This window comes from Stegodyphus dumicola, chromosome 3 (genome assembly GCF_044657685.1).
Source record: "Stegodyphus dumicola isolate Sdum_Otavi_A_Nest chromosome 3, ASM4465768v1".
Lineage (NCBI taxonomy): Eukaryota > Metazoa > Arthropoda > Arachnida > Araneae > Eresidae > Stegodyphus > Stegodyphus dumicola.
The window spans coordinates 155,824,984-155,849,507 of NC_140770.1; the positions used below are offsets into that span (position 1 = coordinate 155,824,984).

General features: G+C 31.6%; 1 protein-coding gene across 2 annotated transcripts in view; it reads right to left on the reverse strand.

Annotated features, from left to right (window-relative positions):
• The window catches only part of LOC118187649 (major vault protein-like), a 116,199-nt gene that overhangs the window by 49,610 nt on the left and 42,065 nt on the right, over nucleotides 1-24,524 (reverse strand). For both annotated transcript variants that reach the window (XM_085813534.1, XM_085813533.1), the window contains 4 exons: nucleotides 19,424-19,544; nucleotides 16,137-16,363; nucleotides 12,983-13,219; nucleotides 46-177 (listed from right to left, as the gene is read on the reverse strand). In XM_085813534.1, coding sequence (XP_085669660.1) covers nucleotides 46-177; nucleotides 12,983-13,219; nucleotides 16,137-16,363; nucleotides 19,424-19,544 — 717 coding nt within the window. The remainder of the gene's footprint in view (nucleotides 1-45; nucleotides 178-12,982; nucleotides 13,220-16,136; nucleotides 16,364-19,423; nucleotides 19,545-24,524) is intronic.

Genomic DNA, 24,524 nt, shown 5'->3' on the forward strand with positions numbered 1-24,524 from the left:
AATTATGCTTTAGTTAAAAAGTACATATAGGGAAAAATAACTTACAGGAGTTGCAGTGCCATCCTGAAAAGCTTCTCTTGCTCGCAAAATTAATCCTTCATTTTCACTTAGTACATGTACATCTTGAATTCCAGCTTCTAATTTCTCACCAGGTTGTAAGAAGAAAGATTTTTCTCCCTAATTATTGAAAATTAACCATTCACATTTTATTCTTTATATTCTCCAATTCTACATAGAGATACTAAACATAGTTATAAATGTATTTAGACATTTTGAAAAAATTAAGTTTTCTTCATATTTTTGCCTTTTGGTAAAAGACACACAAGTGGGAAAGGTCAATCATTCAACAGTAATAACATTACAAAAAAACCAGTGAAATTTGTAAGCATGTATTACTGTACCAAAACCTACTGAATAATCCTCATTCCACAAAGGTGTGCAAACAAATGCTGATGAAAATACGTCACTGAAAACTGAAATTTTGATTTGCAGGATTCTACTAGTAATGTCAAGTAATAAAAATAAATAAATAATAAAATTAGATGCCTTTAAGAAAACATTTGAATGATAAAAATAAAAGCATGTTGCCTTGATCTTAAATAAAAACATGCACAGGTACGTGCAGCCTTAAAAGTGTTTTCTCCAAAATTTGAAATTAAGTCTGAGATGTATATGATTCATCCTGAGGTAAAGGCCAAAAATAAGACTGAAGAGATTCTCACAACCATTTATTGGATATAATCACCAAAGGATCAGGTATATCATTACTTCACACACATCAAGAGAATTTGCTAAAGCAACAAGATACTGATATACCAATACAACATGAGCTTCTCAAAAAACAAACAAACAAAAAAAAAAAAAAAAAAAAAAAAACCTGTCTACTTGAAGACACCAATGATCTGTCACTGACTACCTGAAGCTACAAAAAAGCATCTGTTTAAAATGGTATACAAAGCATTATGATTGGAACACGATTCACCAAAACTGATTTCTCTTTCCTAATTGTTCTAGACCAGTGGTTCTCAATCTTTTGACTAATGCATACCACCTAAACAAAAACTGAAAAACTTTAGTACAACCAATACAGTTTACAATGATTATCTTTCAATTTCTCAATAGAAATATTAAAAGAAAATACATTTTGCCATTTGCACAACCAATTGGCTATTGTATTAAATATGTACACAGAAAAGTATTAGATTGAAAATTGGTTACTATTTTAATTATTCAAAATTTAAGTTATATTTTAATTTTAAAATTTAATATAAAATTTGGGCCTGTTTAAGATAGATCAATTTGTTATGTCAGGTCTTATTTCACTTAGTTTTAACCGTAAATTAGGATCCACTTTCAATTTTGTTCTGTATTTATTTTTTAAATATAACATGGAAAAAAATCCTTTTCACACAAATAGGTTGTGCAAAAAGGCAATAAAATTTTTATAGCTTTATTTGAAATGCCTTTAATTTTTTTTTCTTCGGTTCAGCCAAAAGTTAACAATTGTGTTATTTCTTAAATCTTCAGTTAAGAGTTCGATCACAGGAAATTTCTATCAATTGTTTTTTTTTCTTCGCGAGATAAAATATCAGGTACATTTGAACAAAATGGATTTCTAATTCCAGTTTCTTTTTCAAAATCCTCAGAAAAAAACATTTTGAAATTATTTATCAATGAAAAAAAAGATTTTTAATGTTGGATGCTAATTTTTTTTATTTTCAGTTAGAACACTTTCTAAAAGTGGTAAGAAGCTTAAAATGTTATTATCAATTCTTTGATTATTAGCTCTATTTTTTTTATCATTGCATTTATTTTATCTCTAATGGTAAACAAATTAACACTTTGTCCTTCCAATCCTAAATTTAATGTTCCAAAAATATCAGTTAAATATGCTAAACGTGCCAAACATAATTCACTAAATAAACATTTTTGCAATTCAAATTTTGAATGACATAGGAAAATCTGAATTTCTGATCGAAGTTCAAAAAGATGATTTAAAACTTTGCCTCCAGATAACCACCTTACTTTGGAATGTAACAAGCGTTTCATTTTCACAGCCTATCACTTGGCATAAAATCGTAAATATTCTTGAATTTAAAGTCGGCTTTTAATAAAATTAACAATTTTCCCAGCTTGATTCAAAATTATTTTCAGGTTTTTGGGGATTGATTTGGTTGCTAAAGCTTCATGATAAACGGAGCAGTGAGTAAATTTAGTTTCAGGTACGATTTTCTTTATTTCAGAAATACCGGAATGTTTTCCTGTTAAAGCCCGAGCTCCATCACAGCATAAGGTAATGCACTTATTCCAAGGAATATCATTCTCAGACATAAAATTCTCAATTTCTTTGAAAATTCATTTGCAGTTGATCTATCATGAAGAGATTCACAAAATAAATACCCTTTGGTTATTCGTTTATCTTCTTCGAAACATATGTAAACTAATAATTGAACAAAGTTCGTTACATCGGTACTTTCATCCAACGCAATGTTAAATACTCATTGTGTTTTTATTTTTTGAATAAATATCTCTTTTATGGAATTTGCCATTTCATGAATTCGTTGACTTATTGTATCATTCAATAACAGAATATTAAGATCTTTAGCTGCTGGTAATATAAGGTTTCCTCCAACAGTGTGAGCCTGCCCAGTCTTAGGAATTCTTAGGCTTACTAGGTAACTAGCTTCCAAAGCTTTTTCACTTGAAGTAACAAAACCTTTCATTACTTGTTTACTATTTTTGAACTCCGATAATCAAAAAATACATTAAGGTTGAGGGTCCATTTTATCCCCATTCCAAGTAAACCCAAATGATAAATAACTTTCGTTACATTTTTTATAAACAATTTTTCTTTTCTTTTCAATATTCCTAGTTCTAGTAGATTGTCCTGGATCATCACCTGTGAATTATCATTTTTCCGCTTAATACATTCTAGCCATTTTTCCATTTTGAAAAATCTAGGTTTGTTTTATAATTTTTTTCAGAAATATTTAAATGCACAACATATTAAGAGTTCTTGAAATCAGACGGCAACATGTTCTCAAATTGCATAGAAAAGTAAGGAATGCGAAGAAACAAGAAGACAAAATACTTGTTAGGAACAGGTAATCGACATTAAAAATATATATATATATATATATATTCTAATTGAAAACAGAGCAACATGAGCCCAGAAATGGTGGCTGCATAAAGTGTACACATGATAATAAATTTGATCAACTCTTACAAAAATTTTGAGGCACTATTATCTTTTTATAGGAACTTACTAAATACAACATTAATTTCTATTACTCCTTTTAAAAAACATCAATTATGACACCTTTTTTTTACATCTATGGCTTAAAGAATATTTGTGAAAATAAAAATGGATTATTTTGCTTTAGTCTATGAGTGGTTATTTACAAGTATTAGAGAAAAACTTCAAACATTGGAGTATTTAATTTTTGCATTTAATAGCTAAAAATATTTTGTTTCTTTGCGTACCATCTATTTTTCTCCTGTGTACTACTGTGTACCACCAGTAGTACGCGTATTACCGGTTGGTCTAGACTTTAAGAAAACGATTCTAGGTATAATCACAATCTGGAGAGAGACAAACATATTCAGGTATCTAAGAACTGTTATTGTGGGCTAATGATGTAAGATGGCAAAATCATAATCTGAGTAAGCATTATTTTGAACACCCACATTTGCCTGCACACCTCTACTTGTAGATTTGTAATGCAGAAAACTACCCAGACAAAATTTCTGACCATTGTATACTGGACCATTTTCGTGCAAAATATTTACACGTTGAGGCTGTTCAAACTTTACTTAATCTTGTAAGGCAAGAGTATGGAATAATACTAGGAAAATTGTACTTCAATGCATTAAATGTTTTTAAGTAAAACCTAAAACAGAAGAACAGTTAATGGCATCTTTGACTAAAAAAAAGAGTAAATCCCTCTTTTTCTAACACTGGTATAGACCTTTGTGGCCCATTTTACATAAAATATAAAAGTCAATGTAAAGGTAAGCAGCATTTGTTTTGATATTTGTGCATAATACATTTAGAAATTCTCACTGAACTAACAGCTGAGGCTTAAACTGTGACTTTAAAATAATTTTTTGCTTGTTGTGGCATTTGTCTACAATATTTTAAGAGAATGCTACTAACTTAGCAGGCACTAATTCAGAACGAAAAGAAAAAAAAAAAAAAAAAAAATATCACCCTGCTTCTAGCCCTCCTGAAAATCTAGCTACTTATTTAATGTTGCATTCAATTTCTTGGAAATTTTTGCTTCCTAGACCTGATTTTGGTGGGACCTAAATCTGGGAGAAGTTAAGTCACTCAAATATAATCTGAAAAAAAAATGACAGGAAACTCCAAATTTACTCTTGAAGAATTCATAACCTTTGCCAATCAAGTCGAAAGTATCATTAACAGTCAATCCACTCATTCCATAATCATCAGATCCAAATGATTTTTGCCATTTCTTAATTGGTTGACCCCCTAGTGCCATTCCTGAAACTTAATTAATTTTTTGACTAATAGACTTGTTAAATGGCAACAAGTTCAAAAATCTAACCAAATCATTTGGCAAAAATGATCAAGAGATTACTTAAATAATCTCAAGCAACTAGGAAAATGGTAGTTTGGAAACAACAATATCCAAAAGGATAGTTTTATACTATTAAAAGAAGCTAACCTGCCAATTTGCTCTTAGTTAATTGGTAGAATTCATGATGTAATATCAGGAAAAGAATAAAAAATACACTTTGCTTTAGTAAAAACATCTTGTGCAGCTTTTAAACATTATATTGCTAATGTAGTTTTATCACTTACTTACAAGTGGAAGTACCCGATGCCAGTTAAGTTAGACCAAGAGTAATGAGTCTAACAACAAAGAGGACGATACCACTGTAATCCTTCTCTAATAACAAAACAAAAAATACGATTCATAGTCATACATTTTTCCTCTGATGCGATATGGAACCCACATAAAAAATTTCAATAGAATTCTGCCTGTCTCATTATATCAGCAACAATGGCACGTAGTTTTTAATGATTTTCATCTCTCTAATAAAATGGTCGTGAAAGCACAAGTTCCAGCCAATATTTCCCCTATATTCAATTTTAGCCGATTAAATGTGGCAAAAAATTTATCATATCTGATCAGAAATTAATAATGCAAACAAACAAACATACAAACAGACATTTTTCTTTAGAATGTATAGATTTTGTAAAACTTACAAATTCTTGATTAACAAACTCTACGATTTGACAGCGAGCAGTAGCAACACTTTTCGAAATAAAGCATTTTTACCTCCAGCGCGCGAGAATGTTGCCACTCTGAAAAATGAGTGCGAAAATTAGCACTTTGAGAGTTTTTAATTAATATTTCAGCTGATTAAAGTTGTATGATTAAATTGTATGCGAATAGTCGAAATGGTTTCCCACTAATTTATGGAATCAAGAATAATGTATTTAATGTTTGGCAATGCTATTTTTATTTCATCGTAAAACTTAGAAATTTTTTATTAACAAACTCTACGATTTGAAAGCGATCAGTCGCAACAACTTTCGAAATAAAGCAGATTTTTATCTCTAGCTTGTGAGATTGTTGCCACTTGGAAAAATTAGGGCCAAAATTACAGTTTCTCAGAATTTTTAATTAATATCTCTGATTTTAGCTACTTTTTTGGGGAAAAAGTGGATGTCGACCTTTTCCAGGACCCAGAAAAGAATTATAGAATGTTTAGTGACGATAGCTATAGTAGTGACTGAGTTATTAAAGGACAAACACACAAATTTTCTGCTTTATATATACAGATAATTAATAACTCAACTTTGTATATCCTTACAGAATTTTATTCTTCTTCTTTTTTTTTTTTTTTTTGAAAATGAATACTGCATATTGAATTCTAAATACTTTTTGCTACATTATTGTGTTATTTTGAATTTTTTAAATGTTTTACAGTATAGCTTCTCAAAAAACTTCATAATAGTTTTGCTGAACCAATTTTGTTGAAATCTAGAGTATTTCAAAATCAGGCAGTATTAACATCACTCAGTAAAACAAACAAAAAATCATCAGCATCTCCATTCATCTGGTGATATTTGCACTGCTTGGTATGGCAACCCTGTTTTCCTATGAAAATGTAGTTTTTAAGCTTTCAGTCATTCATCCGTCTCTGCTTCATCCAAAGTAGAATTTTGTAAACAAATGAAAGTAAAATGTTAAATTTTTCTGGTCTTGATAGTATACTACAATCCACTCTAAACAATGAGAATACATAATGTTTAAAGGTTAACAGACTAAATTTGAGAATTTATGTATGGAATAAAATAACAAAATGCTATAGTAGAATGTATCAGTTGCATATATGCTAAGGCTGACCTGCAGAATGAAACTGCACCACACAAAGCAGTTACACCTGCAGTAAATATAAGTAGTAAGCAGGTTTACTTTCTAACATGGAAATTACGGAAATACTTAATTATTTACTAGATAATTCAGCTCTGCTCAGAAGCTAAAATGGGAGACAGAAACCAGAACTGAACCTTGAGAAGACAGGCCTTTAGAAAACAAGTCAGCTGAGAGAATTTTTGTCATTCAAATTATTTTAAAGTGTGGGGAAAAAAAAATTGATGAGAAAATAGCAAAACTGCCCCCTATTTATAATATTCCATTCTCTGTAGTGAGCATCCATCTTTTATATGCATGATTCTCTAACAGGTACAAGTATGATGTAGACACATTCTCTAACAGAAACTAGTAATTATATAATACACATACCAAATTACTAATAGTGTACTGAATGGTTAAAGTATATATTGCTAAATAAAAAAACAGATACATTGAAGACAGATAATGAAAAGTAAAATGATTTTTAGTAATTCAAAATGATTGGAGTAGCAAAATTAAAGATCCCATTGTTATTAATACTATTCATGCTATTGGCTGTTACTTCAAAATAGGCACTTCAATGCCATGGCTAGCCCTGCCTCATTTGTGACTGTAAGTTGCATCGCCATCATCGCACTGCTTTTATTTTTACCATGCCATTTGGAACTATAGCTCAAGTCAGCCTTCATTTGAGCATGAAGTGAAACATGCTACATTGAAATGAAGTGAGGGAAAAAATTAAGCAAGTCGACTTTCTTTCCATATCAATTTTGAATTCCAACAACTTTCCATGTTAATCCAATGGTTACAAGATAAATCGGGCAGTCAAAAATAACCTTGAAGCTCTTTCTTTAAAGTAATAGACTATAGCAGTAAATGTACATTTTTTTTTTTTTTTTCATTCCATAAACAAGGGTATGAGAAAAAGACTTTATTGTACAAAGATAGTCCAGATGGTAACAACAGAAGTAAAACAAAATACATAATAACATCAGAAACTGAAAAAAGAAATACAGACCAATAGCAGAAGTAAAAAGGAAATACAAACATAAAGTGAAAACGTTTATGACAGATAATAAGCATAAAATAAATAAATGAGAAGGAAGGTTCATAATTAGAGTTGCTTGGTTTCTATAGCTTACGAATTGGTTTCTATAGCTTACAAACATTCTGCTTATAACCTTAATCTATTGAAGCAAGCTGTAAATAATTATTAATGATAGGTTTGGCTTAAAAGAATACATATATGCTTTGCAGCTAAGAACGTCTAGAAATACAAGGTGGGATTATCTGAGAGCTTGCTTGGAATCATTCATGAGAAACTGAACATAATTCAGCAGTATTTATTAAAACCTGTATTATTATTGCATTGCAATGCATTAGTGTTGCACTAGAAATAATTTAATAAAATAGTATGTATTTTCTGGCCCGTAAGACACTTATTTTACTCCAAAATGTGCCTTAAAACAGCCTGTGTCTTATTACCCTAGGGTACATCTTCTAAGACACTAGTTGATTTGGTGAGATAAATACTATTAAATATTTTGTCTTCACATTACGCATAGAAAATGGCTGCCTTTATTGCAAATGTTGATAACAGTGTTTTGAGGCAGTAGAAAGAAAGAGTTTTAATATATAAAATACTTCCTAAAAAATCATATATGTATACAGCATAGCATATATATGTATACTACATGTATAGTGCAATATTTAGTTTCATCTGACATGTTAGACAGTGAGCCACGATGCTGAAAGTAAGTTATTTAAGAGTGATACAGCACTGCTTTCAGATGCATAATTTTTATAAAATTCATAAATTGGTTTAGTAGTGTGTACAGTAAATATAAATTAAAAATAAATCGTACTGGTTTGTTATCAGGGCCGGGTCCAGAAATGTATGTATGGATGGATGGATTCATGTATGCAAATATATATGTATCTGTGTGTGTATACATATATATATATGCATATACATACATGTGCATACATACATAAACTTCTGAATCCAATCTTGATAACAGAAGAGTACCAAATAAATAAAACTACTTCTCATTCAAAACCTTGCCACACTGATAACAACATGTATTACAAACCATAGCAACAATCTCAGGAATTTTTTTGTTTCTTTTTAGTGCTCATATTTCTTTTTACACGGAAAAACTAAGTGCTGCATATCGCAGGAGTGGTACAGAAGCAATTTTACTTTTAAAGTACAAATTTTTTAAATTTCTTTGTTTCTCTTTAGTGTTCATATTTGTTTTTACATGGAAAAACTAACTGCTGCATAAAAAGTTAAAATTAAGAGTACCTTCATTGGATCCAAGAAAAGCAGATTGTCATACAATATTGCATTTAAATTTAATGTCTTGATTATGCTTCAGAGCACGACAATACAGCAGCTATGAAAAGCATTTTGGTCCACCTCTGAGAAGATGATACAAGAATGGAGAAAGTAGATGACGGATTTAGTGAATGCAGATAGAAGTAGACCTTTATGTTCATATACTCTAAAATGGTTAAAGCTTAAAGGCCATGTTATGAATTGGATAATAAACCACAAGATGAATGGGATTACTGTTTCAACAAAAAATATTTTAAGTAGCATAAAAAAATTAGCAACAGATATGTCTATTAACAATTTATCTGGACAACATCATGGTGCAAGAGATTCACGGAAAGAAATGATCTCTACATGCGTATCAGAATTACAATAGCACAAAAACTGCCACTTCAACATGAAAGAAAGGTTATTGAATTCCAAAAATAAGTCATAAACTTAAAATGCATTTTGAGATAGTACAAATAGGAAATTTGGACAAGGTATCCCTGACATTTGATGTGCCATCAAATAAAACAGTGGATGTTACAGGTGCTAAAACAATAACAATAAAGACTTGAGGTGGTAATGAGATGTGCTATACTGCTGTTCTTGTGTGTTGTGCAGACGGTTTAAAACTTCCTCATCTGTTAATCTTTTAACAAAAAATGCTATCAAATATACAATTCTACATGAAATTTATATTAATGTTTTATGTTCCTCCCAAAGGATAGACGAATGGTCTGTGTATGAAGGTGTGTTATAGGCATCCAGTAGACTTCAAAGGAATCATCTTTATTAGTGTGCAATCAGTTTAAGGTCCATATAAAAGAGTCGGCAAAAATGTTTGCTACTGAACTGAAGCCGCATCTTGCTGCCATTCCTGGTGGATTGAACTCTTAATTGTAACCTACAGTTAGCCACAAAAGTCTGCGTACAGACTAAATTTTAAATTTAAAAAAACACTTAAAGCAAAGAAAAATGTATTTTAATCATTGCATTTTTTCTTCTATTAGCTAAAATTGTAAGCTTAAATAAAAAGTAAACAATATCAGTGTAATACTTTTTACATTTTTTCAAAAATATATTTTGTCAAAAAAACTCAGAAATTCCCTCCAATAAGTCTGTGTACACTTTCAAAAAAAAAGCAAAATATAAGTTTTTTACATTACTTCAATACTTTGTAGGATATCCTTTATTCTTCAAAACAGCTTGCAGACATCTGGGCATTGAATGAACTAGTTTTTCAGTGTCATCCGATGTAAATTTTCCTCATTCTTTCTGCAATTTGCTAATTAGCTCATTTCACGACGTAATATTGTGTTTTCGAATTCGTTTCTCCAATTTTGCCCACAAATGTTCGATTGGATTGAGGTCTGGTGGAGGAGTACGCAACTGTCTTGGAGTGTTATAGAGGAGATATTCCTTCACAATTTTAGCTGTATGTTTCGGGTCGTTGTCTTGTTGGAAAATAAAGGCATTAGAAAGGTTTAAATTTCGGGCACTGTCTCATAGATTTTTCTTCAGAATATCCAGATAAACATACTTATCCATGACTTTATCAATAATGTGAAAATTTCCAACTCCTTTCGACGACATACACCCCCATACCATCACACCGCCAGCTCCATGTTTGACAGTTGGATTTAAATTTCTCAGATTCAGTTCTGTTCCTGGTTTTCTCCATACAATAGGGTGGCCATTAACTTTAAATATTGTAAATTTACTTTCATCTGACCAAATTACATTGTTCCAGAAGTCCTGCTAAGAGTTTAAATATGTTTTGGCAAAAGCAATTCTTTTCTTTCTATATGTCTCGGAAATGTATGGCTTAGACCTAGGTTTGCGTCCATGATAATTGGCCTTTTGCAGCACTTTTCGTACAGTTTCAGGAGAAATTTCCTTGTTGCTAGTTAAAAAAATGTCTTTTGCAATGCTTGCAGGAGAAAGTTTAGGATTTTGTTTAATTCGTAAAATAATTTTTCTTTCTTCTCTCTACGTTAGCTTCTTCGGTCTCCCACATCTTGGTTTTACAGCAAGACTACCAGCGTCAAGATAGTTTTGAATAACTCTTTGCACACTAGAAAATGGTTTTCCAATGGTTTTACCAATATAGCGAAGAGTTTTACCTTTTTCTCTCAATTTGATAATTAGTTGTCTCGTAACTAAAGGAATTTCTTTATTGGTTATTATTTTCGTCAAAGAAAATATTTGCTTCGGAAGTCAATGACCTTGAAAGTGTAACCTTCTTTGCATTCTCAAATTTGAAGTTTAAAAGTTAGATAAGAAATCCCCCCCTCCTTCACGTTGTACGCAAACTTTATTGGCTTTGATTTCTGGCCACTTATCTTTTAAAAATTAGTGTGCATAAATTATTAGATATGAAAATATTACAGTTAAATAATTTCAAAGTCCCTTATTGAAACTAAATATTTAAAAAATAAAACTTTAAGAAACTACCCTTTTCGCACATTAAAATTTGGATTTGATATTACTTTTCTTGATGTACGCAGACTTTATTGACTAATTGTATGTATGTTTCTGTTAATAAACCATTCAAGGGATTTATGCATGAACAATGGATAATGTGGATTGAGGTGTCAAATTATAACATGACACTGACACAGGAAGAATGAAATAGTCTGTCAATTTCTAATGCTTGTGAGGAGGTGAAAAGCTCCCGGCAGGAAGTTAAAAGTCAGACTATCATACAGCCTCTTAAAAAGTGTGGAATTAACAATGTGTTTGATCAGAGTGAAGATGACATTGTGCATGAGAAAAGAGACAACTCCAAGGAGAATGACAACGAAAATGAAAATAACTGTGTATGCAATTTTAGCAGCAGTGATGGCGATTGAATGAAAGCTGATATATTTGCTATTTTTTTAATGCAACAGTTCCATTTTTTTTTTTCATATAATGTGTTGTGAATAAAATAGGTACTTCGATCCTTTTTTGTCTGATCCCTAACCTGATAAATCACAGTGTGTCTATTAGGCCATAAAATAAGAGAATTCCAGCATACCTATTACTGTTGCACTGGCTATGATCCAAAAAACTCACTGCTCTATTATGTTAGAGAAATTTAATTAATTTATCAGTCATTCAAATATTCATTTTTTCAAACATAGCAAAATATATAAAACTGTTTTCTGTATGGTATTTTGGCAAATGAATCACTTTACCCTAAGTAAACAAACATTTTTGTGGTAATTAAACATTTTGTATATTATGAATAATTTAACAGATCTAGCCCTTTAATTATTCTTTTTAGCAAGATAGATATTTTGCTTAGTCAACTATTCCCCAAGGCATTTAAGTTACACAGTCGTGAAAAGAATATTATTTTATGTGGTCTTGCACCCACACCAGATATATTATAGCATTAGGCAGTAAAGAAAAATTTAGAGAAGTGTTGAGTCACACGTTACAAACATTATCTATCACATGATTGGTTTTACTATGGTAACTAATAAACATCTATTGTTAGACACTACTACTAAGCCGTTTAAAAAAACAGATAAAACTTTTAAAAATTTTAGTTAAAAACTTCAGAAGAGATTTTTTTCAAGTTTTCAGAATTCAAACAAACTTGACCCTCATATGTTTATTTATCTATTTCACTAAAGGATAAAATAGTCTATCATTACTCTTTTATAACTTAATGGACAAAATATTTGTATAAATGCATGTCACAATTACTTTTAAAAGTAGAAAACTCATAAAAAATAAAAAAGTAATTACATTTGGTTAGCTTTTCTGGAAACACTGTGAAAAAGTAATTAATGAGATTCTCAAAGTGTTTGCCATCCATGAAATAATAGCATGACACTACATAATCTTATTTTAATTAACATTTCATTTTCATCACTTGAAATGCATCCTTATTACCTACTCCATTTGAGGTTTGAAGAAGTTTGATAGACTTTTGGTGGATCCTTTTCATAACAAATCCCGACAAGAAATATTATAGGGCTTTAAAAAGACAAATATGAAAACTAACACACTGATTCTATTTCAACCTTGAACTTCAAATTAAAAAAAAAAAAAAAAAAAAAAAATTAAAGTTGATACAAATTAAGCAAATTTTTATCCATTTGATTTATAATTTAGCCAACATGCATTTATAATTTTATCTGCTATAACATTTTTGCACGATCCACATAAGATTTAAAATCTCTTCTTTCTTTGAAATACTATTTAAAAAAGGAGATAAAATAACACACAAACTCTTACATAAATATTCATAAAACCAAAGGTGTTTTAAAGAAATTACCTTAACTAATTTTTTCCTTCCAAACTGGGGTTTTCCATCTGGACCTTGAGGATCAAGTATAACACAATACTGACGGTTGGACAACGTTGTTACAGTTACAATACCCAGAACTTCTTCATAGACACCAGGTATATATGTCTCTGTATCCTGCATAGTTATCAACCATTCTTCTCCATTTTTTCTTGTTTTTCCAAAGTCATCAACAAATGTCTTTTTAGCTTTGACATGAACAGCATCCTAGAAATTTTGATTATGAGCATGTAAATTATTTATTCCACTTTCCAACACATTTATTGTTAATTACATATCACTTGAAGCCAAAGTTCTGCTAATTTTATAAATGATCATTATTTTTAGCAATAAAAATTATTTAATTTTAAACTGAAATAAAACATCCACATGGAGAATGAATTATAGTATTATCTTTTCTAGTAAAATTTAAATTTCTAAAATCTTTTGCAAAATCTGCATTATATTAAGAACTTTTTTTAGCTCAAAAGGAGTATTAGCCTCAAAATACGATGGCATTTGTCTTAAAACATGATTTTTTGTTGTTTCAGTTTTCGTTTGAATCTGGTGCCATTCTGAAAAATGTTAAAATATTATTCTTTCATATTTAACACGTTAAGGAAGGCGCACATTTTGCTTTATTGTGCCATGGGACGGCAGTGCCTTTAGCGAAAGACCTCAAAGGCTGCTATCACACGTCGGTTTGTTTCGGAAGAACAACTGTTTGGAACAATTTTTCTGCTTTGTCACAACAGCCAATCAACACAGATCGCTTTGGGGTTAACGCAGGGGAAACTGGTTTCCCATTACAAACAAGCTGATAGCATTCGAAGCTGATAGCTAATTGGTTGAAAACGAACAACCTGCAATTTTTTTGAAAACGAAGGAAAAAGTCGTGCGTCTTTCTTTCAATAGTAAACCAGGCAGAAAAATTGTCCGAAACAGTTGTTTGTGTGAAACAAACGCCGTGGGATATGGGCCTTAAATATTGGGTTGCCCGGAAAATAATGTATGTTTTTATAAATGTTTAACTTTCCTGTACATTTTTAGCAGCAAAAATAATTTGAATTAAATTGGTTTACATAGCATTTTGAAGCTCTATTTTTGCTTTATATTTCTATAATAATCATTTTGTTCCAAAATTATTTTTAAAAAAATATTTGCTAGGTGTTTTTGTTTAGATGTCAAAATGGGATTTTCTGCAAATTTACTTTTATGAGTACAAGCTAGGCCACAGCGCAGCACAAACGGCTCGAAATGTCAACGAAGTATAGGGTGAGAAAAGTGTTAATGAATCTACAGTTCAACGGTGATACAAAAAGTTTCCTCGTGGAGAATCTGACCTGGGTAATAAAAAGCGTCGTGGACGCTCTTCAGCTGTTGATGATGATGATTTGAAGATTTAAGTTGAAACAAATACGTGCACAACGTTCAAGAGCTTGCGGGGGAGCTCGGCATAAGCAAAACAATGATTTCTGATCACCTGAATTGTATAGGAAAGTCAAAGAAGCTCGATAAGTGGATGCCTCACGAATTGACCGAAAAATTTTTAAAAAATCGCCGTTTTGAAGTGTCGGCTGCTCTTTTTCTTCGCAGCAAAAACGATCCTTTTCTACATTGAATTGTTATGTGCGATGAAAAGTGGATTTTCTCTAACAACTGGCGACATTTGGCTCAGTGTTTGGACCGTCGTCAGACACCACAACACTTTTCAAAGCCAAATTTGCACCAAAAGAAAATTACTGTTTGGTGGTCTGCGGCCAGTCTCATCCACCACAGCTTCCTAAATCTGAGCGAAACGATTACGGCAGATAAGTACTGTCAGCAAATCAACGAAATGCACCAAAAATTGTAATGCATGTGCTCGGCATTTGTCAAGAGAACACGACCAGTTCCTCTGAAAGACTATGCTCGGCCACACATAGTACAACTGACCCTACAGAAATTGAACAAATTGGGATACGAGACTCTCCCTCTTACCCCATATTCGCCTGACCTCTCGCCGACCAATAACCACTTTTTCAAACATCTTTTTCAAACAAAATACACCTTTGACAACTTTATCGCATCCAGAACTTCAGAATTTTATTCTACCGGTATAAATAAACTTACATCTCGTTGGCAAAAATGCATTGCTTTGGCTGGTGCTTATTTTGATTAATAAAATTGTTTTTGAGTTATGATACTTTAAAGATATAAGTTGAAAACCTGCATTACTTTCCTGACAACCTAATAAATCAATGAACTTATGTACTACTGTATGTAACTTCTTGTTTAGTTTGTTAAACTTAATAACTTCTATACTTTAAAAGTAGACTCAACTAATGAGTATATCTCAAAAATTCAAAATTTTTATTATTACATTTTTAAACAGTTCACATGACATTCAGCTAGCACAGTAACACGTGCATCACAACAACGGAATCGCATAGCATGAGCGCCATTACAGTTAAAGTTATAGTTATTTACAGTTATAGTTATAGTTATTTTAAATATACATCACACTGTAAAAGTAAATAGAAAATTTTTACCGGCAGAAGCAAAACTAAAACAAAAGCAAAGTGACATTGCGAGCGTTGAAAATTCTAAAGAAGTTAAATTTTTTAAATGGACAGACAAACGGTCAGTTGCTTGACACAATCATACTTGTACTATGATTAAAGGAACAAGTGGTAAACTAAAACCTGATGCTATTTTTGACTACAATAATGCAAAAAAGTGCATTGATATATAAAATGTCACTGAAGCATTCACTCATAAACATGAGCGAAAAAGTCACTATTTTCTTATACCAATTCCACTACAAGCTTTGTATTTTTTTCTCCCCCCCTTTTTTTTTGATGCGTACATTTTGAAAGAGATTGTTCAAGGTAGTCTAACTGTACCAAGAGAAGCCAAATCTTCCTTGTATAACCATAGAAAAGGCCTTTATACTTCCATCTAAATGAAAACTTTTTACAGAAGATTTTTAAATAAACTTTTATGAAAATCCAAATACATAAATTGAAGTTGTTTTTGTTATCTGTAACAAGCTATCAATTTCAAAGAATAATGCAAATCTACCAAAATCATTTTAAAACAAAGCCTATGAATTAAACCAATAGGCCAAACTATAGGCAGCAATGAGATAAATAAAACAACTAACCTTATCAGTTAAAACATAGGCATTAACAACATCAACTATTTCTTCATAAGCACCAGGTAAATATGCTCCTGTTTTTTTAACAATCCATTCTTCTCCTGTTACTCTTTGCTTACTGTCTCTGTCCTTTGTCTCTGCACGTGCACGTAACTTTAAAGCTTGATTAGGATTTATTACAATAGCAGAAGCTGTTTCCACAACTTCTACCTCTTTACGAGGCACAAATGTACCTATAAAGGAAACAAAATAATGTTAACGTATTCCTTCTTTTACCAGTACAGTCCTTTACAAAAATTACAGACAGATGAATGTATTTAAAATTGCATATTGCTAATCAACACACATACACACACACACACACACAAAAAAAAAAAAAAAAAAAAAAAAAGAGAGAGAGAGAGAGAGATATCAACTTATAACATGCTGACAGTGCATCAACAATATGTTATAAAAGACAAATTTTAAATATTGTTTAGCTTTCTTGTAGAATTCACTTGATTAACTCCTGTGTGAGAACTGCAAGAGTAGTAACTGCACAGAAGAAGGGTTATAACACTGGTCATGTCTAATTGGACTGGTAATACCAAGAAGATTTTAGAGATAAAAACATTAGTTAATCTAAAAGATCTAAAATTAGCTGCAATGTATTTACAGAATATTTTGCATGCAGTGTGGGAAAATATATTGAAAGCAGTTACAAGGACTAATATGTAACATATTACCTTAATACTATTACACAACGATATATATCAGTTATCACAATTAGAACAATATGTTACTGATTTTACAATATGATTGGTGTTTGCAACTGTAACTATTATATTTTGATACTATGTAAATACATTGTTTCACAAAAAGCACAATAAGTGTTTCTTTGGAGAACATTTTGTCACTGAAGTTACCACTGAAAGTTAAAGCATTTGTTCCAATGAGTCTGAAATTTTAATCCTATATTAAAAATAACTTCCTTTAAAGGGTGCAAAGCAAGTATTAATGACAGTGACATTTCTATTTGAAGAAAATTTCTTTCCAACAAGCCAAACTTACAACTCAAATGCAGGAACACACACACACACACACCAAAAAAAAAAAAAAAAAAAAAAATTGTTCAGAGACATGTCTGAAGGTAAGGTGGATAAGTCTCAACTGAAAACACAGTTCTTGCAAGTTTGCCCCTGCAGTGGTTGATCTGTGATGTGACATACTGTCTTGGTAAAGGAGTGAATTCTTCATGTCAATCTCAGCTGTTTTTGTTTCAGTTCTTCTTTCAAATTATACATTATTGCTATAAAAAGGACTTCTGTCATTGGTTTTCCCTTTCACAAGTGATTAATGAAAATGATTCCTTAAGAACTGAAAAATAGTGGTCATATCATAACCAATAAAAGATCTTTCACATTCTTATATACGCACCTTCATCACTTGTTGCTCACGGCTTTGAATCATATGTGTAGTGGTGGATCTATGTTTCGCGCAAATTTATAAACTGACATAAAGAAAAACCTTTCACATGGCAGTCAAACACCACCACACACGGTTTTCAAAATCTCTTTTTTAATGCATTTTTCATTGATACAAAGCTACTGTGTTGTACATCATTCACACAGCCTTTTCATGGAAGGATACAATGCACTCATTCATTCAAGATGTATACAAACTCAGGAATTTCACCTACTTGTTAACCTTTCATAATAATACCATGAGCTTTAATGCTATCAGTCATAGATTCATGCTGTATTTCATCTTCAGTGTATCTTCACTCACCTTTTAAAGTCATTTATCAAATAAAAGGTCTTCTTACACTGATGCAGAATCAACATAAATTTTAAATAAGTTTATTTGAATCTAGGAGGATTTTCACTTCAGATGAAAAGTGTTTATCATTAACCTACACCCTTTTTGTTTAGAACTGCCATAATTCTTCTTTTAAACACATGTAAAATGCAAAGTAATTGCTTATTGGTTGAAATTCAGTTTGAAATAGTTTGAAGAATAACACCAGCCAGACACAATGTTACTAAATGAATTATAAACAGTTTGAAGAATAACACTAACCAGACACAATGTTACTAAATGAATTATAAACACCATCTCATAGAAATATACCAAACTCATCAAATGGTCTATATAGTCTTATACGTAACTGCTCTACTGGCTGAAATATCAAAATGAAAGCAAATGATATCTCATAATAATGATCTACTATGTGATGCAATAACAAACAAATCTTATGTTTTAGTCTTATTATAGTTACACAAGAAGGTTTACAAGAAATGATCAAAACATAAATGCAAGAAAATAATTAAAAATTTTATCCACCTAGAGATTTTCTTACATGCTAAAATCCTGAAATGCTACTTTGTACACTAAATAAAACTTTATTTCACATAACATTTCATTTCAAATAAATTAAAGTATACAAAACTTGTATAACTGCAAATATTGCCTTCAATGGATAAAAAATGAGTCTAATTGAGCTGTAATGGATTGAATACTTATATTCCAAAATACATATTCAATATAGAATATATATGAACAATAGCCAAATTTGATCCAAATAGCAGATAATAATCCTGTTCTCTGCAAATAAAATGTAACTGAAGATGAAAACTTAATGCTTTGAAACAGCAGTTATTGCTTCAGTTGGAAAAATTTTATCATGATTATTGCTTCAATTGGAAAAGTCATATCAAAGACACTCCATATTGGTGATATTTTCATAGGAAATGAATAATTATATTAATGTGCAGATTTTTTTAAAAGAAAAGTTAACAATTGGGCTTCAAACACCAAATGAGTAGCTGGTTTTTTTCTGTAAAACAATGCACCTTTATACAATTTCATTCTCACTGAACAATTTCCATCAATAAAAGTATCACAATTCTTAACTACTTTCTTTTATTTATCAGAATTAGTATCTGCAGATTACTCACTCTTTTCTAAAGTGAAGTCTCACTCCAAAGGTCATTTTATATTTTAAAAGCACTTAGGAAATTAAAAAAATTGTAATCAGAGACATATATTCCAAAAAATGAATTATCTGAAGGAAATAAAAAGCTATAAACAAATGAACAAGGACTGCATATTGAAAGCTAAGAAATGAGAATGTTTTAATTTTTAATTTTTCACAAACTTTATCCTCAAATTCTGAAGACAAACTTTGTTTACAACATTATTTGGAATTAAAAATTGAAATATCCCACATATATTTGATATTTTAAGAACTTAGATACTTCTTAAAGCCCTATTACATCTTAATTCCTAATATAAAAGAAAAAACATTAGCTTACCAGGACCCTCGAATAACCACTCATCTCCAGCAACTCTTTTTATACCATTGTCTTCAAAATCCCGAATAGCTTTCAGTCTTAAAGCACTATTAGAGGAGACAACTATCATAGGTGTAACATCCTATACAAGTAAAATGGAAATATATATATTATCAATTAATATAGTTAGCAAATATTGAAACAGGCTATTGTTTTTCTTTCAACAGAAAGTATGTTTTTATCAATTTGGAAAACGTAATACTTAAAAGCACACACCATATTAGAAAGCACAGAATAATAACAAAGAAATTTTAATAACATATGTAATTAATAAAATTTATAATACATTTAACTGATAATTTACAATACATTTAAATGATATAATTTATAACACACTGCCCTCCAAAAGTTAACGAACAGCATGTTTTTTGTGTCTAATTTGAGAATGAAGACACAGATCTACACAGATCTTTAATAAATGTGACATAGAATGTTTCTATAGTTCAACACAAACATGACATACAACAAAAAATTGCACTCTTGGCAGAGAAATTCGGTCTTGGAGAAATAGCATAGCACAATTTTTGAGGGAAAATGGGGTGGTAACGTAACAAAAATGGGTTCTAATAAGAAATGTGTACACTCCTAGCTGAAATACAATGGTGACAGTGATGCTTCATACTGTCAATTAATTTAACAGTCAGTGAAATGGGAAACAACGATCAGACACAGAGTAATCCTTCAAGTTCATCCAACAACCCTGGAGAAAGACTTGAAACAGCAACCTGTCTTTCAATGTAGTCCCAAAGATGCTCTATTGGATTTAGGTCTCGGGATTGAGCTTGCCATTCCATCCGATCCACACAGTGACCTTCAAGATATTCTTCAGCAACCCGAGCTTGGAGTGGTCACACATTTGGCATGAGCATTGGTGTGGTCGCGAAGAAAGCCAGGACAAATAGCAGTGGCATATGGGTGGACTTATTGATCAAGGATCTCATCTCGATACCTCACACAGGTCAAAGTTCCTCCATAGAACTCATGCAGGTCAGTGTGACCAACGAGAGAGATCTCAGACCAAATCATTATTCCCCCACGTCTGTTACTGTGTCTTTCCACAATGTGGGCTTGATTGTATCTGGTACGTTGTTCTCTCCAGATTAGCTGACGACCTGAATCACTCTCCATTGTGAACCTGGACTTGTCTGTGAAGAGAACAAACAGATGCCCATTATTGACTGGTCCAGGAGATGTGTTCTATTGCCCAACATAAATGGGCAACTCTGTATCCTTGGGTCAAGGAGACACAAAAACTGGTCGTCTTGCATACAGACCTGTATTGTGCAGACATCTGCACACTGTAGTAGCTGAGATTCTTGTTCCTGTTACCACTAAATGATCTGCCATGAACTGAGGCACAGTAATATTACTCCTCCTTCGGGCCAAAAGAGCTAAATAATGGTCTTCCGCAGGTTTGTAACTCTAGGTCTGCTTGGAACATGTCTTTTGCACACAGAATCCTCAGATTCAAACCTATTCCATAGTCAGTAGACCACATTACAAGAGACACTGTGATGTCTAGCAGCATCAGCTTGTGACAGCCCCATTTCCAACCATCAGATTGCTAGCCACCGCAACAAATCGGGCAAATGACTTCTAGATATTGTTCATGAAACTGTAATAACAACTGAAGATAAACACTCGTGAACAAATTTACAATTTTTGCATTTTTTCTCCAATTCCTATGTAAGTATTCATTTCTATAAAATAAAAGTGGTAGCTATTGTTTTAGCATATATTTTCTCAAACTTACAGATTACAGGTACTTACTGATTACAGGTATAAAAACTGATATAAATATGTATTATTTTAGTAAATAACATGGACAATACTGTTACTGGTCAAAATTATGTAGCGATCTTAGGATTAGGCTTTGGCTGTAAGAATTCACAAAATCTATATTATTCATTCAATATTACTCGTATAGATTTCAACGTTTTTAGGGGTTTTGACAATAAATAGTGAAATAAAATCCTTAAATTAAGATGCAGCAATTCAGCTTTCATTTACTTTTTGCAGAAGAAGAAAGATATTTTTTTTACAAGAGAATTTGGCACTTCCTTGTTAAATCAGCCTTCACATAAGTTTTTGGCAACATCTGAAATTTCTTCTTCACAGACTGCAATGGGAATTAATGTAATTGCCACTTTCATACAGAAGTAACAATAACTTTTATCATTAAATAATTATTAGTAGAAAAACTGATATAAATACAGTACAAAATCCGAAATCCGGACGTCCATTATCCGGAATAATTTAAAATCCGGACCTCAAAGCCACAATTTTTTTTTTTTTTTTTTTTTTTTTTTTTTTGTATGCTTTACGCATGCACATTTGATTTTTCCTTCCATAATAAAACACGTGGAGCTTTTCACTTAAAACTTCCGATTCTTAGTTTCACTTAGGCATTAAATAAAATAGCTCGTTATGAAAAAAAATCATGTAAGCATAAATTTGCGAGATTAATAATTTGGTTCCGTAGCTGAGTATCTGCTTGGCATACATCTCAAACATTCCATTCACCGCTGTTTGCTGTGCTTACCGAAACATAAACTTATTTTATATCTCTGACACCGACCTGGTGAGTCATTATTTATTATATTTTGCTTTCATCACCGCATGTTTATCAATACATGACAGCTTCAGTAATAACTCATGCAGTGATGTCTAAACTTTTTTTAATATTAGTAATTGAATAACAAGAGTATGGTGACCTTTTATGCTAACATTACACTTGGCGATGATTATAGATTTTAAAATGTTCTAAGAAATGTTGAGAGGAAAAAAATCAACAAAAGTTTCTTTTCATATGCTAAAAATAGATTTTGTTAATGAAACGCGAAGGCCAAAAGATTACATTTAGTGCTATTTAAATTAAGAATAACTGATATGTTACTCACCATAAACCCATAAGCGACGGCAGAATATGTCGGCACTGGTCGGCAGAATTTACTGAAGATGAAATTTTTGGAATTTGGGGAAGCACCAAGCAAGAAAATTAAGGGATGAGAAGTTTTTTATGATTTAGGGAAATCACTGGGATGCAAAGTTTAGGTGCAGTGAAAATTTAGAACTTAGGAAGGAGCTTTGTAGCAGAATTTAGGACCCGTAGAGACTGCACTATGTGGTATTTGGCGCCGGCCCTAGATAAAGCATTAAGTATATGTGGAAGTTTATTTATTTAGGACTCAGATTAGTTTGAAGCATGTGCAAAAATTAAACGTAGGTATAGTAAATAACTAAACTAATACAATTCAGGCTTAATTTAGTACGCAATAGGAGCAAGACAAAATTTAGTGAAACAACTTAACTTTCATCGCCAATCTTGTGATACACAGCCAATAATGTATAACGGAGGCTATTAAGCTAGGCTAAAATTATCTTTATTGATTCTAAGAGATTTCAGTTAATGTAGCAGACTCCTAATGCTCCCTGATCTTCTAGTTTGATCCAGCTAATTACTTTTTGCAGACTGTTATTATTAGGGCAATTTTATAAAAACTAAGCTTGAACTTTCGATTATGTCAAAAAGAGTTTCCAATTCTGGAGTTGCCAAATGATCTACAAAGCGAAATGATGTTTCAATGTTCATTAAACAAAAAGTAGAATTGCTGCAAAAAATGGATAAAGGCTTATCCATCTCAAAATTATGCGAGGAGTATGGCATTGGAAAGTCCACTGTATACGACACAAGAAAAAAGAAAAAGGAACTTTTTGAATTTTTTGTGGAAGCACCTTAAACAACTTACACTGAAAGAAATGTTTAATAAAGTAAAATTAATGTTAAGCTTTTTTTTTTTTTTTTTTTTTTTGTAAATTTTGATACCTTTTAGATCAAAACTGTTCTTTGTTTCATAAATTACAATTCATATGTTTAATTGTATAATTCCTGCATGCCATCTTACCAGATTTAAATTGATGATTGAATATCTGGAAAATTCCCAAATATGGAATCGCCAAAGTTCTGATGAGTCTAGATTTCGGACTTTGTACTGTATATATTATTTTAATAAATAATACGAACAATACGAGTAAAAATAGAGATATATTTCATTAAAAAAATTAATTTTATAGCAACATATTTACTATATTCCTTTATGTTTGTATGTATTATGTTAATTTATCTAACAGTTAAATTTTGAGTTGAAGTTACTTTCGTATCCTTTCTTAATTTCAAGCTTACAACTTACAGCCAGAATGCAGTTTTAGAATCGCATTTGAATACAAATGAGAAGTATTTAACTGTGAAGTTATAGTGACTTCGTTAAAAAGAACCAGTAATTCTGAGTAGCGCGCGTTTGCCTTTTTAGGCTGCCCTCTCTTAAGCTATTATTACGCTCGGCCGTACTTTAGGCCCTAGATAGCTTCGCTCTTATTTAGCGTTAAGGGGCCAACTCTGTTAGAATCTTGATAGCTTCAGATATATCTTTTTAGTTAAGATTAGTTAAGTTTAATTTCTTAGTTCCTAAGTTCAAGCCTGAGTGAAGGCTTGAGTGGATTGTAAAACTCCAAGAAGAAGTTCAGTGAAATTAATTTGGAATAATAAAGGGTATTTAACCCTTCCCAAGTTACATTTTCTGTCTCACGGATGCAAGCGATTATTCACTTAACAGTTCTTAACATTCTTCAACTTTAACTTAAAAGTACACAGGTTAAAATTTTACATGGGCATCCGAAAAATTTTTTTAACGGATCATGCCGTTAGGAGACGAAAAATTTTCGTTGACCTCCTCAAGGTCCTTCAGACGTTGAAAAACGCTGTGGAGGGATTCGGATTCATTGCAGAAACGATGTGAGCTACAATGAAGCCAGCCACAACATTCGATGGCATCCTGGAGCATGATGTTCCTGGAGCCAGCTGAACCTGCATTTTTCTTTATATCCAGTGAAGCAGCTGCAGAAAATTACCATAGCTACAACAAACTTTAAAGATCAAGCTCTCAGCTGGTACAGAGGAATTGGCAAGTTCTTGTTGGGGGATCCAGGTTCAGATACATACAACTGGGAAAACTTCAAGTCTGCATTGTTCAAAGCGTTTCCAATTGTGAAGGACTACGCGAAG